The sequence below is a fragment of the Salvia miltiorrhiza genome, chromosome 2, assembly GCF_028751815.1.
Source record: "Salvia miltiorrhiza cultivar Shanhuang (shh) chromosome 2, IMPLAD_Smil_shh, whole genome shotgun sequence".
NCBI classification, from domain to species: Eukaryota; Viridiplantae; Streptophyta; class Magnoliopsida; order Lamiales; family Lamiaceae; genus Salvia; species Salvia miltiorrhiza.
Genome location: NC_080388.1, coordinates 41,698,205 through 41,712,710, shown reverse-complemented (window position 1 = coordinate 41,712,710; position 14,506 = coordinate 41,698,205). Strand labels below are relative to the sequence as shown.

General features: G+C 39.2%; 2 protein-coding genes across 2 annotated transcripts; both read left to right on the top strand.

The window, feature by feature from the left end:
* The first annotated feature begins 4,608 nt into the window (after window positions 1-4,608).
* On the top strand, window positions 4,609-6,400 carry LOC131008478 (uncharacterized). The gene is made up of 3 exons (XM_057935351.1): window positions 4,609-5,409; window positions 5,855-6,031; window positions 6,179-6,400. Exons 1-3 carry the CDS (start codon window positions 4,609-4,611, stop codon window positions 6,398-6,400), a joined length of 1,200 nt encoding a protein of 399 aa, XP_057791334.1.
* A 6,857-nt stretch (window positions 6,401-13,257) lies between these two features.
* On the top strand, window positions 13,258-14,284 carry LOC131013492 (protein DOG1-like 3). Its single transcript, XM_057941599.1, has one exon. The coding sequence runs from the start codon at window positions 13,491-13,493 to the stop codon at window positions 14,211-14,213; it is 723 nt and encodes a 240-aa protein (XP_057797582.1). The 5' UTR covers window positions 13,258-13,490; the 3' UTR covers window positions 14,214-14,284.
* Window positions 14,285-14,506: the final 222 nt, after the last annotated feature.

Genomic DNA, 14,506 nt, shown 5'->3' with positions numbered 1-14,506 from the left:
AACCTTGAGACCTAGCGGAGATAGGTGGATCATAGGGAGCTATTCTTAGGAGCTATTGGGAGTTAGTAGATTTTCTTGAGACCTAACGGAGATAGAGAATTTACTAATTTACGATCGTTGCTGCTCTAGCGAGAGTAATTGATTAATTAAGTGATCTCTCATCATAACTGGATTAAATTGGTACATAGGATTAATAGATTAATTACGTAGATTTAGTTAATGAATTTACTGCCCTAGGATCAGTTGTCTTTCATATTTGTTTTCGTCTACGTGTTTTTATTTATTGTTATTTGCGTTTTAGTTCAAGTCACTCAATACCTTCATTATTGTTTTGCCTGTTTACTGTTAGAGTTTGTTTAGAAAATAGATAGAGTAATTTCGTTTTACGGTCTCTGTGGATACGATACTCGGTTACCAATTTGTGATACAATTGCACCGTGTTAGTTGCGGTATTTTGTTGCTAATAAATTAGTGATCAGGTACCTTGTGTCGATTTTTTTCACATAACCTCAATATATATATATATATATATAGGGTTAGGTTAAATGAAAAAGGCCTAAATGTAAGAAAGAAGAGAGAAGTAATCTCATCCGTTGATCTTATCTAATCTAACGGACATGATTTGTTTTGCCATGTTCAACGGATTTTTTCGTTGAATATATGGGGGGTCGAAACCCAGAACCCCCAAAAATATTGTATATGTTCACGAATGTTCAACGAAAAAATCCGTTGAACATGGCGTGAACAAATCATGTCCGTTAGATTAGATAAGATCAACGGATGAGATTACTTCTCTCTTCTTTCTTACATTTAGGCCTTCTTCATTGAACCTTGGCCTATATATATATATATATATATATATATATATATATATATATATCGCATGTGCGAGGACATTGAAATGGGGTTTTGTTGGTTAGAAATTAGACGTAGCACAATGGTTTAAGCTAAGTTCGTGGCTATTCATTAACTTTGTTTGATGAAATCATGAGTATATCTTGAGAGGTAAATCTCTTGAAACAAAAACAGTCTGAATCAAACAGTCACATTCCACTTATGTTTCTAATTTGTACTTTATTTCATTAAGGGAAAATTAGGTCTACATAGATTTATTTTAGTTTATAATGTTTTTGCACAGTTGTTAGGATAATATTTGTATTTTAGTTAAATATAAGGTTATTAATTAGATTATAAAAATATGTTCATACAAAACCAGCCCAGGCAAACAGAATATAATTACGAGGCCGGAGTGTTACAGGCTCTCTTTTTGGGCCTATATTTCTAAATCTGATTTTGGGCTAAACAACTTGTTGGTTAATTATTAAAAAACAAATTTTAATTTTAAAAAACAAAATAAATTAATAATGAAGTCAAAAGTACTTAATTGTGAAGTTACTTTTTATTTTCAATCCTTTTCATGTTGAGATACGATGCATGTTTACCTCATTTTTGGTTGATAATTGCGGATGTTGGGACGCACTTTGGAACATATTCTGTGCGTATTTGTATTATTTTATACTTGCTCAATGGCTTTGTGTGCATTCCTGTTGTTTTGTAGGATGTCGTGGTGTTTTTGGCGTTTCGCGAAGCTTTTTTTCATGATACGTCTTGGATCTCCCGCTTCGCAGAGTTGTTGGACGCATTTTGGAGGAAAGCAGCAGCCACCGCCGCCTCCGCGCCGCCCACGGCGCTCGCTGCCCCGCGTCGCCCGCTATGCCTTTTCTGCGTAGGGGGTAGGCGGCGGCCGTGCCTCACTGCGGCCGCCACCCGAATCTTTTTCTGGCAGTTACGAAATTTGAGTTTAAAACCTAATTTTAGGGTTTCATTTTGTATTGTCGCTCCAGCAGCCTCCATCTGCATTTTTACTGTATTTTCCCTTGGTTTGGTAGATAGAACCGCGCTTAGAAACATTTGAATTCCGTTAGATAGCTTTGGATTGTCATCCACGTTGATCTATTGTAAGAATTCTTCATTTAGTTATTTTCTTAGTATGATTCTTGATTATTTACTTTTGGTTGCTTATAGATTAATTAATTAATTTGATTTATGCTTTTGCTAATCTCGTTGCCTAGATAATCGTTGCTTTATTATTGTTGATTTAATTTTTGCTTTCTAGAGTGTTAGATTAGAACCCTAGTTCTATATGCTTTCTTATTGCTTTCTTTGCCTGCTTCCTCTTTCGCCTAGATAAATTTATATGTTTTATTTTAATTACGCATTAGTTAATTAGAGAGAGAGTGTCAGATCCAAACTTCTGATTAGAGTGTTTAGGTTTATTTCATGTTCTCTGTGCGTAGCGTGATCAAAGCCCTGTTTAGCCTTCTTTGAGAGACGACACTAGGACGATCTCGTACGATTGCGAGTCAATCTCTTAGGTGTTTTGGGTTGAGTCAATGCACAACACTCACATGGTGTTTAGTTGAGGTTATAAACTGTTTTAAAAGATTTATAAATTAATTAAGAGCTTATAAGCTCCTACAAAGTGTTTCGTAAAATAAACTTATAAATAATTTATAAGCTCTAAAAATAAATTTCAAGAGCTTATAATAAGCTCTTCAAAAAATAAGTTTTGCTACCCTAATTTATTTTCCATAATCTTATATGTAATAATCATTTTACAAATCTTATTCAGCTATAATGTGTTATTATCATCATATATCATTTCAAATTTATCTCTCTAGAAAAAAAAATAACCTCTCTAATTTATAAACTTAATTATCTAAATATTTTGACAACTTATAAACTTTTGAAACATCTTATAAACAGATGAAGTTTATAATTAAATTCTTTAAAATAAGCAAATAAGCTTAGCAGACACCATCTCTGTGTTCTATTTATGCCCACTTTTAATTTTTTATACTTTTTGCATATAACTTTTCCCTTATTGATCAAATTAACCATCCAAAGACTCGATCGACAAGCATGATTTAACTTTTAATGAATATATCATGTCATCTTGAATTAATTAAATAAGTGTAACAGTACAGCTCTAGAGTTGACGGCTGTCCCCATAGACCAACAGAGCCTTTTCTAGCGTGTTTTATCCTCACTCGTACGCTCTCCGAGAAACTTCCTAGGGGGTCACTCATCTCGGAATTGCTCCAAGCCAAGCACACTTAACCTTGGAGTTTCTTCCACGTGGGAACCAGAAAAGAAGATGCATCTTGTTGATATGAATAGTACCTATCAAATTATTTAAGCTTTCCTCGAATATGCAGTTCCATACCTGCATATTCTCATAATCCCTCTCGTTCGGGTGTGTTCCGGTTCATCGCTGCGCCCCTTCGTTTGGAAGTCTTAATCGGAGCCGCTCCTTATCCGTGCCTTTTTGCATCGGCGATCACTCCCCACTTCGTCCCCGGACATCACAGGCCCACCAGCTTCCACTTGGTTCGTCCCCAAACCAAACTGTACTGGAAGAGGTTCAGCTCTGATACTACCTCTAACAGCCTGACTCCAGAGTTGACGACTGTCACCACAGACCAACAGAATCTTTTCTAGCGTGTTTTGTCCTCACTCGCACGCTCCCCGAGAAACTTCTCAGGGGATCACCCATCCTGGAATTGCTCCAAGCCAAACACGCTTAACCTTGGAGTTTCTTCCACGTGAGCACTAGAAAAGAAGATGCATCTTATTGATATAAGTAGCACCTACCAAATTATTTAAGCTCTACTCGAATATGCAGTCATATACCTGTATATTCTCGGAATCCCTATCGTTCGAGTGTGTTCCGGTTCATCCCTGCGCCCCTCTACTTGAAAGTCTTAATCGGAGCCGCTCCTTGTCCGTGCCTCTTTGCACCGGCATTCATACGACATTCGTAGTTAAAAAATTACCAATATGGAACTTTTATTAGCTTTTATATAATTTATGTATTTTATTGTAATTATCAATAATTTTAAATTTTTGTTAAATTTCAAATATTTTATATTTTCTTGCAATTTTTCTTAAACTACGAATCATTTATTAAATAATTCATAGTTTAAATATACTCCGTCTAATTTATATAGGCTTTTGTTTCTCAAAATTTTCAAATCTATTCTTATTTTCATAAAAGGTAGTAATATTTTTCACTTATTTATTACTCCCTCCGTCCCGCGAAGCGTGACCCATTTCTTTTCGGCACGGGAATTAAGGAGAGTGTGTTTATTGATTTAAGTGTCTTTGCTAATAAAGTGAATAAGTGTTTAAGGATTGCTTTTAGTATGTCTATTAATATTCCTTTTATTTTGAGGATTTGATCTTCATAATTTCTTTATAAATTAATTAATATGATTAGTCAAATATGGTTAATTAATTAAATATTTAAATAATTAAAATACTGGAACATATTAAAGTTGAATTTGTGGCTGCAAGTACACGAATTCTGACACCTATTAAAGCAAGTACACAAGTTCAAAAAACTGAAATTGTTTCAAATTCCTTAAACAAAAATTGGCGGCAGTACAAGGTGAATTCATAGTCTGCGAATATTTCCCACCAAAAGCTAAACTTTACATAGTCTGCGAAAATTTCCCACCAAAAGCTAAACTTTACATGTCTATTTAAGAAACTTACACCACAAAGAAACATAACAAGCTAACAACCAAAAAAACCTAGCAAGCTAAAATGGTGAAAGATCTCACTACAACACAAAGAAACCAAGTGGTGCAATTCATCCTCCAAGGCAGCATTGATGGGAAGCCGAAACATGGCAGAATACTTGAAGCCGTTCAGAAATTCTCAACCTCTCGTTCCACTGTTACTCGACTGTGGAGGGCTGCAAGAAAGCAACATCAAGCAGGTGAAGTTATACACAGTGTAAGTCGAAAGATTACTACAAAACGTAGAACTCGAGTTCATCTAGATTTGACTGTTCTATCAAATCTCGAATACACCAAGCGAGGCACGATTAGGAAGCTTGCAGTTGGTCTAGAAACCAGTAAGAGCACCATTGGTAGGTGGGTGAAAACTGGAAAAATCAGAGCACACACAAGTGCTCTAAAACCAGATTTGACAGCCACCAACAAGCTATTGAGGCTGCGATTCTCACTTGAATCCTTAGAATTGGATAGGATTCTTAATAAAATCAAATTCAGAGATATGCATAACACCGTGCATATAGACGAGAAGTGGTTTTACATTACTCGAGGTTCACATAGATACTACTTAGCACCCGGAGAGCCCGAGCCACACCGAACATGTAAAAGCAAGAAATTCATTACCAAGATCATGTTTATGTGCGCTGTAACAAGACCATTGATAGCAGAAAATGGTACTGTTTTATTTGATGGTAAAATAGGTATATTTCCATTCACCATCCAAGTTCCAGCTAAGAGAAATAGTAGGAACAGACAAGCTGGCACACTTGAGACTAAAGCAATCGAGTCAATCACAAAAGAAGTGATTAAAGATTGTTTAATCAACAAGGTACGGCTGTCGCACTTAGATTATTTATGCAGTTAATCTAATGCAAATGTATCTAGTGATGTTGTCTCAGATTATAATATCATCATCGACATGTTTAGTTTCTGTTCTTACCATGTTTAGTTTCTGTTCTTAGCAATGAAATGCACAAAACACACAATCAGCAAATAAAACTCACCATTTCAGTGCATATGACATATTAACAGATCATACCATGTTTAGTTTCTGTTCTTACCATGTTTAGTATCTGTTGTTAGCAATGAATTGCACAAAACACACAATCAGCACATAAAACTCACCATTTCAGTGCATATGACATATTAACAGATCATACCATGTTTAGTTTCTGTTCTTACCATGTTTAGTATCTGTTGTTAGCAATGAATTGCACAAAACACACAATCAGCACATAAAACTCACCATTTCAGTGCATATGACATATTAACAGATCATACCAGCCATAATGGCTAAGTGGCCAGAGGGAGCTAGCAAAGATATATTCATTCAACAAGACAATGCAAGACCTCACATACTAGATAATGATCCAGATTTCAGGAAGGCAGCTAGTCAAGGAGGCTTCAACATTAGACTCACACAACAGCCACCAAACAGCCCAGATTGTAATGTAAATGACTTGGGATGGTTCTGAGCCATTCAATCGTTACAAGTTGAGACTGCGTGCAAAACAGTAGATGAACTATTGAAGGCAGTTGTGGATTCTTTTGAGAAGCTATCACCCCATACTCTTAATGCTGTTTTTCTTAGTTTACAGGGATGCATGATGGAAATCATGAAGTTTAAGGGGCAGAATTGTTACAAGATTCTACACATGGGAAAAGATGCACTTAGAAGGTTGAACCAACTGCCACAGAACTTGGAAGTCCCAGTGGAGTTAATTCAAGGGTGTATAGATTACCTAAATGAGATGGGCAACCAAGATGGAATCACAGAAATAGTGCAAAGCCTTGGTTTAGATGAGATTGAAGGTTACTAATCAGCTTATACCTTAAGTTTTTGGGTAGCATTTTGTACATCAGAGCACATATGTAGTTGCTCATAAACAATGGTTTAACCTTTTTTTGTAAATCAGAGCACATATTTAGCAGCTCATAAGCAATAGTTTAACCTGCATTTTGTAAATCAGAGCACATATGTAGCAGCTCATAAGCAATATTTTTACTCTTTTTAGTATCTGTTCTTGTCATATTTAGTATCTGTTCTTTTCACCTCAAAACAAATCAGGCTCATCACAACAAGTTCAGAGCAACAAATCAGGCTCATCACAACAAGTTCAGAGCAACAAATCAGGCTAAATCAGGCTCATCACAACAAGTTCAGAGCAACAAATCAGAGCACATCACAACAAGTTCAGAGCACCACCAACAACAATTCAGAGCACCAACAACAATTCAGAGCACCAACAAGTTCAGAGCAACAAATCAGGCTAAATCAGGCTCATCACAACAAGTTCAGAGCAACAAATCAGAGCACATCACAACAAGTTCAGAGCACCACCAACAACAATTCAGAGCACCAAATCAGAGCACCAACAAGTTCAGAGCAACAAATCAGAGCACCACCAACAACAATTCAGAGCACCAATATATGCTTAAGGGCACCAAATCACAACAAATTCAATGCAACACACAACAATTAGAACAACATCACCTCATCAAGGGATAAGAAACCCTCATCTTTGCACTGTTTTTCGGCTATGGCAACACACTCGGCCCACTCCTCCGTGCTCGGCTTCCAAGGAAAATAGACAGGAGAGAAATCCATGGGCGACATCACCTCCTCTCCAGTTTCGCACCGTGCTTCCTCCATGCCGCCGGCGACCCCAAGTCCACCGGGATACTCATCATCACTTTCGAATTCAGCTTCTAGCTCGAATGGTTGAAGACCACCTCGGACCCGATACGGATCGGTGGACGGGGAGGGGTGGCGATGGAGTGGGACGGAGGAGGAGAGAGGAGGTGGCTGAGAAAGGAATGGGACGGAGGAGGAGTGAGGAGGTCTCCGTAAATTACCATACCTCCACTTGGGGACGGGAACGGGGACGAGGAGAGGGGTCGAGGGATGCCCATTTGCCTCACCGCCGGTGAGCCCACCGCTCGCAGAGACAATCGCGGTGGGGGGGCAGCGAGGGGTAACGATAGGGCGACGGGGAGAGCGAGCTGCATAGGGCCGACGATAGGGCGAGAAAGGGGTGAGGGTGAGGCGAGGGTTAACCCACCCATCGTTGTCTGCCATTAAACCACCGTAAGAGAGAGCGGCGGAAGCAAACCCTAGATCTGAGTCTGCGATGGGGAGCGGCTGTTGGGGTGAGAGAGAAGAGATTTGAGAGGCCAAAACCAAATGAGCTCATTTTAGGGTTTCGGGGGCTGTCTGCCATTAATTGGGTCCTTAATTAGCCCATTAATTAAGTTTACTTAGAATCCCTAATTATCTTTAATCTTTGCCATTTTAGGAAATGGGTCACGCTTCGTGGGACAACCCAAAAAGGAAAGTGAGTCACGCTTCGCGGGACGGAGGGAGTAATAGTTTTGTTTAATTTTTTTATTTACTTAAATATAAATTTATTATTAAATAATAAATTAATATAAATATATTAACAAGTTTATTTGTATATATTCATTTTAAACAATTTTTTTTTTTAATTTCTTGTGTAAATCAATTAAGCATATGTAGTACAGTAGTAGATATAAACAGGACAACAACCGACAAGGAAGCACTAGCTAGCCTAGGAAATCAAAGAGGGACATTATTATATATGCAGGCAACGTCAAAAGAATTATACAATTATTTAATTATAGAGGGTTGGGTACAATGAACTTAGTAGATTCAGCCATCACTGCTGCTTCATATGCAAACAAATCGCTACCACTTTCACACACTTTAATGATTCCCATCTCCTCTCTTGCATGCAGAGTCATATTTCTGTTGTTGTTAATTTTATATTATATCTTATATTTACCACGTGTATAAATCGAAATATAGTTTAAAATAAACGCGAGTGTATATTGCATGTTCCGAATGCGACAAAAGAGATCAAATTAAGAAGACGCAACGTTGAGATATTTTTTTAGGAAAGATAAATAATTTGGAAAATTACGTTACGATAAATTTAAATTTAAGATTTTTAATCTTAAAATATTAATTATTTTATTATTAAATTAACATATAATACGCACAATATTGAAAGATATCATTACATTTTTATATATACATATTACTTATGTAGGATATGATATATAGGGTTAGATTTTAGGGTTAAGTACCAATTTCCCCTCTATCGATGGCGTCTCTATCGCGTATAGCACCCTATAGTCAGGGTAAGTGCTGCTTACTACCTCAACGTGGCAAAATCGAAGCAAATTCCCCCCCCCCCCCGCTACTTAACGGAAGTTAACGCCGTTAGAAAAAAATCTTTTTTTTATTTTTATTTATGGTGGGGCCCATCTCTCTCTCGCTCTCTCTCAAAATCCGTCTGTCCCCTCCTCTAAATCTGCCGGCGCGGCCTTCCTCCGGTGTAGGATCGTCGACCGCCGTTGATAACTCCTCCTTCCACACCCCGTTCTCCTCCCGCCGCCCTTCCTCTGCCTCCGCCGCAGTTTCCTCCCTCCTCTCCCGCCCCCGAAACCCTCCAAATTCGCCACCTCCTTCCTCCCTCAAACACACATGCTACAGTTGAGTTTGGCCGAAAAATTTTCACCACCAAGATGAGAGGATGATGAGACATTATTCGCTCTGTTTTACGGGCCTCTGATTGGAAAATTAATTGGATTTAAAGCGGTAGAATGAGGGGGTCGGTGGAGAACAGGTGCGAAATCGCAGATGGACCGCGCGGTGGTGAATAAGGGCTGCAAGTGTCGGCTCAGAGAGGGAGAGAACGCGCGGCAGTGACGGATGATTTTTGCTGCTGCTCTCCGGCTGAAGCAGATGATGGAGGCTACGCTGGAGCATCCACGGGAGGTGCAAAACTGAGAAGAAGATCTGATTTTTTTTTCTTTTTGTTGTGATTTCACAAATACTGAGAACATAGGTGAGCTTGCGAGGATGTGTGTGTCGGTGTGATTAAATTGAGGTGGTGGCGAAGAGGTGGAGGGCGGAGGGAGATTTGGCCGGAAACTACATGCTGCAGTTGAGTTTGGGTTCGATTCCGGCGTCGTAGAGAGATTTGGCCGGAATTGAGAGAGAGAAGAAAAAATATTTTTTTCTAACGGCGTTAACGTCCGTTAAGTAGCGGGGGGAAATTTGCTTCGATTTTGCCACGTTGAGGTAGTAAGCAGCACTTACCCTGACTATAGGGTGCTATACGCGATAGAGACGCCATCGATAGGGGGGAAATTGGTACTTAACCCTAGATTTTATGAAAAAATTATTTTTTTTTTGCGAAATTTAGAAACGTTGAACAAATCAATAATTTTGATGAATATATCAATAATTTTATTGAACAAGCATTTTGGTTTGAGTTTCGAATCTTAGAGTGCAAGAGTTTCAACAAATTGAAAATACGTCCGTTTATCAAAATTATTGACATGTTCATCACAATTATTGATATGTTCATCAAAATTTGAACTCTAAATTTATTCTTAATTATTGACCGTTTCATTGATCTATTTTAACGGTTGAGATTGTTTCTCCTTTCTAACAACATTTGCATTTCTTCATTGAACCTTATATTATATTTATTTGAACACTGAATTTATTCTTAATTATTGATCCGCTTTTGGCTGCATTCCGTCTTGCCTTTGCTTGTGTCTTTTTGTTTGTGTTTGTTGTGAGGTGGATGAGCCGGGATCTGGGGGCAATGGTCAGGGCGGAGTTCCTGAGGTTGTCCTTTCCGCTCTTCACCTCTGTTGGGTCTTTTCTTTGGTTCCTAGACGGGTACTCTTTTTCCTCCCTATAGGTTTTTCCTTTCGGGTTTTCTTTTGGGAGGTTTTATTGAGGCTCAACCCTTAGTCTGCTTCCTCTTGTGCTTTCAACGGTTTTTTCTTAGGTCTTTTCTCTTTCTTTTTTAATATTAAACCACATTTAATAAATAAATAAATAAATATATATATATAGGGTGCGGTTATAGTGAGAACCACAATTATCGTGAGAACATAAGAACCAATAAAATTACTGCATCTGCTATACAAATTAATGCATCCGCTATTAATTTTAATGCATCCAAAAAAAAATAATTTTTTTGCTCCCTTCAGGATTCGAACCCAGCATCTGCATCCATCCGCCAAGATGATGCATCCACCGTAGATCTTGATGATCGAATGACTTAAAATGGTTATCTGTTCTTATTTTATTAGTGGTTCTTATTTGAACCTCTCCCTATATATATATATATATATATATATATATATATATATATGGTGTGGTTATAATGAGAACCACACTTATCATGAGAACATAAGAACCATTAAAATCAATGCATCTGCTATATAAATTAATGCATTCGCTATTAAATTTAATGCATCCGAAAATAATAAAAAATTTGCTCCCTTCAGGATTCGAACCCAGTATCTGCATTCATCCACCGTAGATCTTGATGATCGAATGGCTTAAAATGGTTCTCCGTTCTAATTTTATTTAGTGGTTCTTATTTGAACATCTCCCTATATATATATATATATATATATATATATATATAGGAAGTTGATCCGATATATCTCATCCCTTGTAATAGTATAAAGATCAAAATATGAATAAAATATTATGTGTATATGACACACTAATTACGTGACATGTGGCAGGGTCCTTCCAAGACCTTCTATAACAAAATACACAAAAAGTAAAATAGGAAATATGAATTTCAAATATTTTAAAAAAAAATCTTTAATTAACTTTTTTTAAATTTGGGTTTGAAATTTTTTTACCCCTTTTTGTATTTTATTTTGGAATGCCTCTGCCACATGTTACGTTATTAGTAAGCCACATACACATAATGTGTGGTACATATTTTGATCTATATAATATTATAAGGGATGCTATCTATAAGATTCACTTCCTATATTCTCAAGCCTTAGGTAGTACTCCCCCCCATCCCATTAGAATAGGCTCGTTTTCTATTTTGGGATGTCCCACTAAAATATACTCCCTCCGTCCACCAAGCAACTACCCATTTGCCTCTAAATTTTTGTCCACCAATTAACTACCTACTCTGCTTTATGGACATATATATCCTTCCTTACTTTATATATTTACTACCCTTTATCAAATGGGTTACTTCTTAGTTAGTCACCCTAATTAAATTAAATTACCCGACCCTTATTAATTTGGGAAGTTGTTGCTCTGAGTTGGGGCGGCGACCCTCGTTGCAGTCGACGGCGAGGAGAGGGGCTAAGGCCGGTTGGTCGGATGAGAGAGGACTCAGTGTCGGTCTTGCAAGCCGCCGCTGACTGTACGATGAGGAAGGAGGCAGGCCAGACGACTATTTCTGTTGTTGGCCAAGAGACGAGCGAGAGAGAGAGAATGAGATATTAGAGGAGAGGGAGAGGACCTAAGTAGAGCGCTCTTCGCCAGCTTTTGACGGCGGCAGGTGGAATAGAGGGATAGAGGGCCCCTTCGAAGAACCTAGTACCGTGCCTCCTCTGTGCAATTGCTACCCTACCGGCTACCAGAGCACGCCGCCGACATCAACTGCGCATCATACCCAATGGCGCCGCCCTCCTGCAACATCAACGGCCCGCAACCACCATTAATTCCTCATATCTGGTCCGCCTCCCCTCTCAATTTCGCCTCTCCCACCCCCTGACTTGTCTGCCTCCCCTTAGTCTTTATTTTCCTTTTTCTTTTCATTTCTTAATTGTTGCCAGACCCCCTAGTCTTCATTTCCCTTTTTATTTTCATTTCTTAATTGTTGGTGATGAATGGTAATTTGTGAGAATAATTGAGGGTAGTGGGAAGAAGGGTTGGTGTGTCGACGCCGATGCAGATAGTTGTGATATTTGTGTGAGGGTAGTGTGTTAGAACATTCTGGTATACTCATTTAATTTGCGGGAGTGGAGTTGGATAGGATTTGGCCGTTAGGCACAACGACTGCAATTGAGATGCTTGTGTTTGCAAGTGCGAAGAGCAAGTCGCCGTCGGTGTCGTAGAGGCGGACGTGCTTAATTCCCTGGGATTTGAGGAGGGCTGCCGCCTCGCTCAATGACACTCTTATAAGTTGAAACCAAAAAATATAAATCGATGGAGGTTCTTGAAAATAAAGGATAAAAATGATGACGAATGAAAATAAAGGAATTATAAGAGTACATTATTTTTGTAAAAATAATTGAAGTAAATTAAAAGTAAAATAAAAATAAGTGAAGGAATGAAAATAAAGTCAAATAGCTCTATGCTAATGAAAGATTAGTAAAAGTAAGCAAAATATATTAACGCTACCCTTTTAATTTTTCACATCACTTTTTTCAGATTTTTTAGTTTTCGTGCCGAACATCAAATAGGTAGTTGATTGGTGGACGGAGGGAGTACTCATTTTTCATTTTGGAAGATTAATAATGTACTTAAAATGTTCAATTGGTGTGGACCACACCATTTTTTCCCTAAAAAATAAGTTTTTTAATCTCCGTGCGTAAAGAATTGAACATATTCTAGTGGAATGGAGGGAGAGTATGTAGTATCAATTACGCGACCCACGCGCCTGATCCTACCTGGTCCGCCTCATTAAAGATAAAAATGTCCAAATCATCAAATTTTATGTTTTTTCAATGTGTGACCATATATTATGTTTTATGCTACATTTTGACTACTTCAAAATTTTAGTGAATGAAAAATTAAGCACACGAATTAATTAACTTGATTTCCTGTAATGTTAATTAGTATTGATCCGATAGATTTGTAGATATGAAAACAAAAGTACATGATAGTGGGATGGTGTGCTCGTGGATGATCAGAGCAAAATATCCGTCTTTGCAAAAGTAAATTGAATGGAAAGTTTGTCTTGTTGTAGAGTAGCGCCAAATAATATATGAAGAATTAAAGTGAGGAAGAGCATCAACCGCACTGCCTTGCCATTCACATATAAATATTTAGTCCAACTCCACCAACACACTTAATTTCCAAGAGAGAGAGAGAGAGAGAGAATGGCAGCAAGCGACCAAAGCAAAGAAGCCTGCCACTACCAAGAGTGGATGAACCTCCAAGAGGAGGAGCTCTCGGAGCTGAACGAGGCGGCGTGCAGCAACGACGCCGAGCTGAGCCGACTGGTGGAGAAAATCATGAACCACTTCGAAGAGTACATGCGGCAGCGCCAGCTGATGGCCCGCGCCGACGTGTCTCCCTACTTCGCCCCCACGTGGTGCTCCTCCCTCGAGCGCTCCGTGCTCTGGATCGGCGGCTGCCGCCCCTCCTCCTACATCCGCCTCATCTACGCCCTCTGCGGCCTCGAGATCGAGTCTCAGCTCACCGACTTCCTCCACGGCGTCCACCTCGGCAGCCTGGCCCACCTCTCCGCCTGCCAGCTCGCCGCCGTCGACGACCTGCACCGGAAGACCATCCGCGACGAGCGCAGCCTCTCCACGCGCCAGGCCTCCCTGCAGGAGGATCTCCTCGACACTCCCATCGCCTCCATCGCTGTCGCGCCCCACGCCGCCGGGGGAAATGTCGAGGCCGCGCTCGATAAGCACGCCCGCGCCATGGCCGAGGTCCTGGAGGAGGCCGATCGCCTGCGCCTCGCCACCGTCAGGGAGATTGTCAGGATTCTCACGCCGCGCCAGGCCGTCGACTTTCTGGCGGCCGGGAAGAAACTCCGCCTCTGCATGCAGGAATGGGGGAAGAAGAGAGACCTCGATCACGGTAGGAATTAATTATTTTTTCTGCGATTAATTTTTCGCTAGGGTTCTTCGTCGAATATTCTATTGCTTTATATGTCGTCTATTATATACTCCCTCCTCCGTCCCTGAAATGGCTTTCTCTTTGGGGACGGCACGGGTTTTAATAAAAAGTTATAAAGTGTATTGATAATGGAGAAAAAGTAATATAATTATTATTGGAAGTTGTGAAAAGTGTTATAATTAATATTGGGAGTGGTGAAAAGTGAAAAGTAAGAATAAATAAAGTATTATTAGTGGTGGGGTAGGTTTCCAAAAATGGAAAGAAA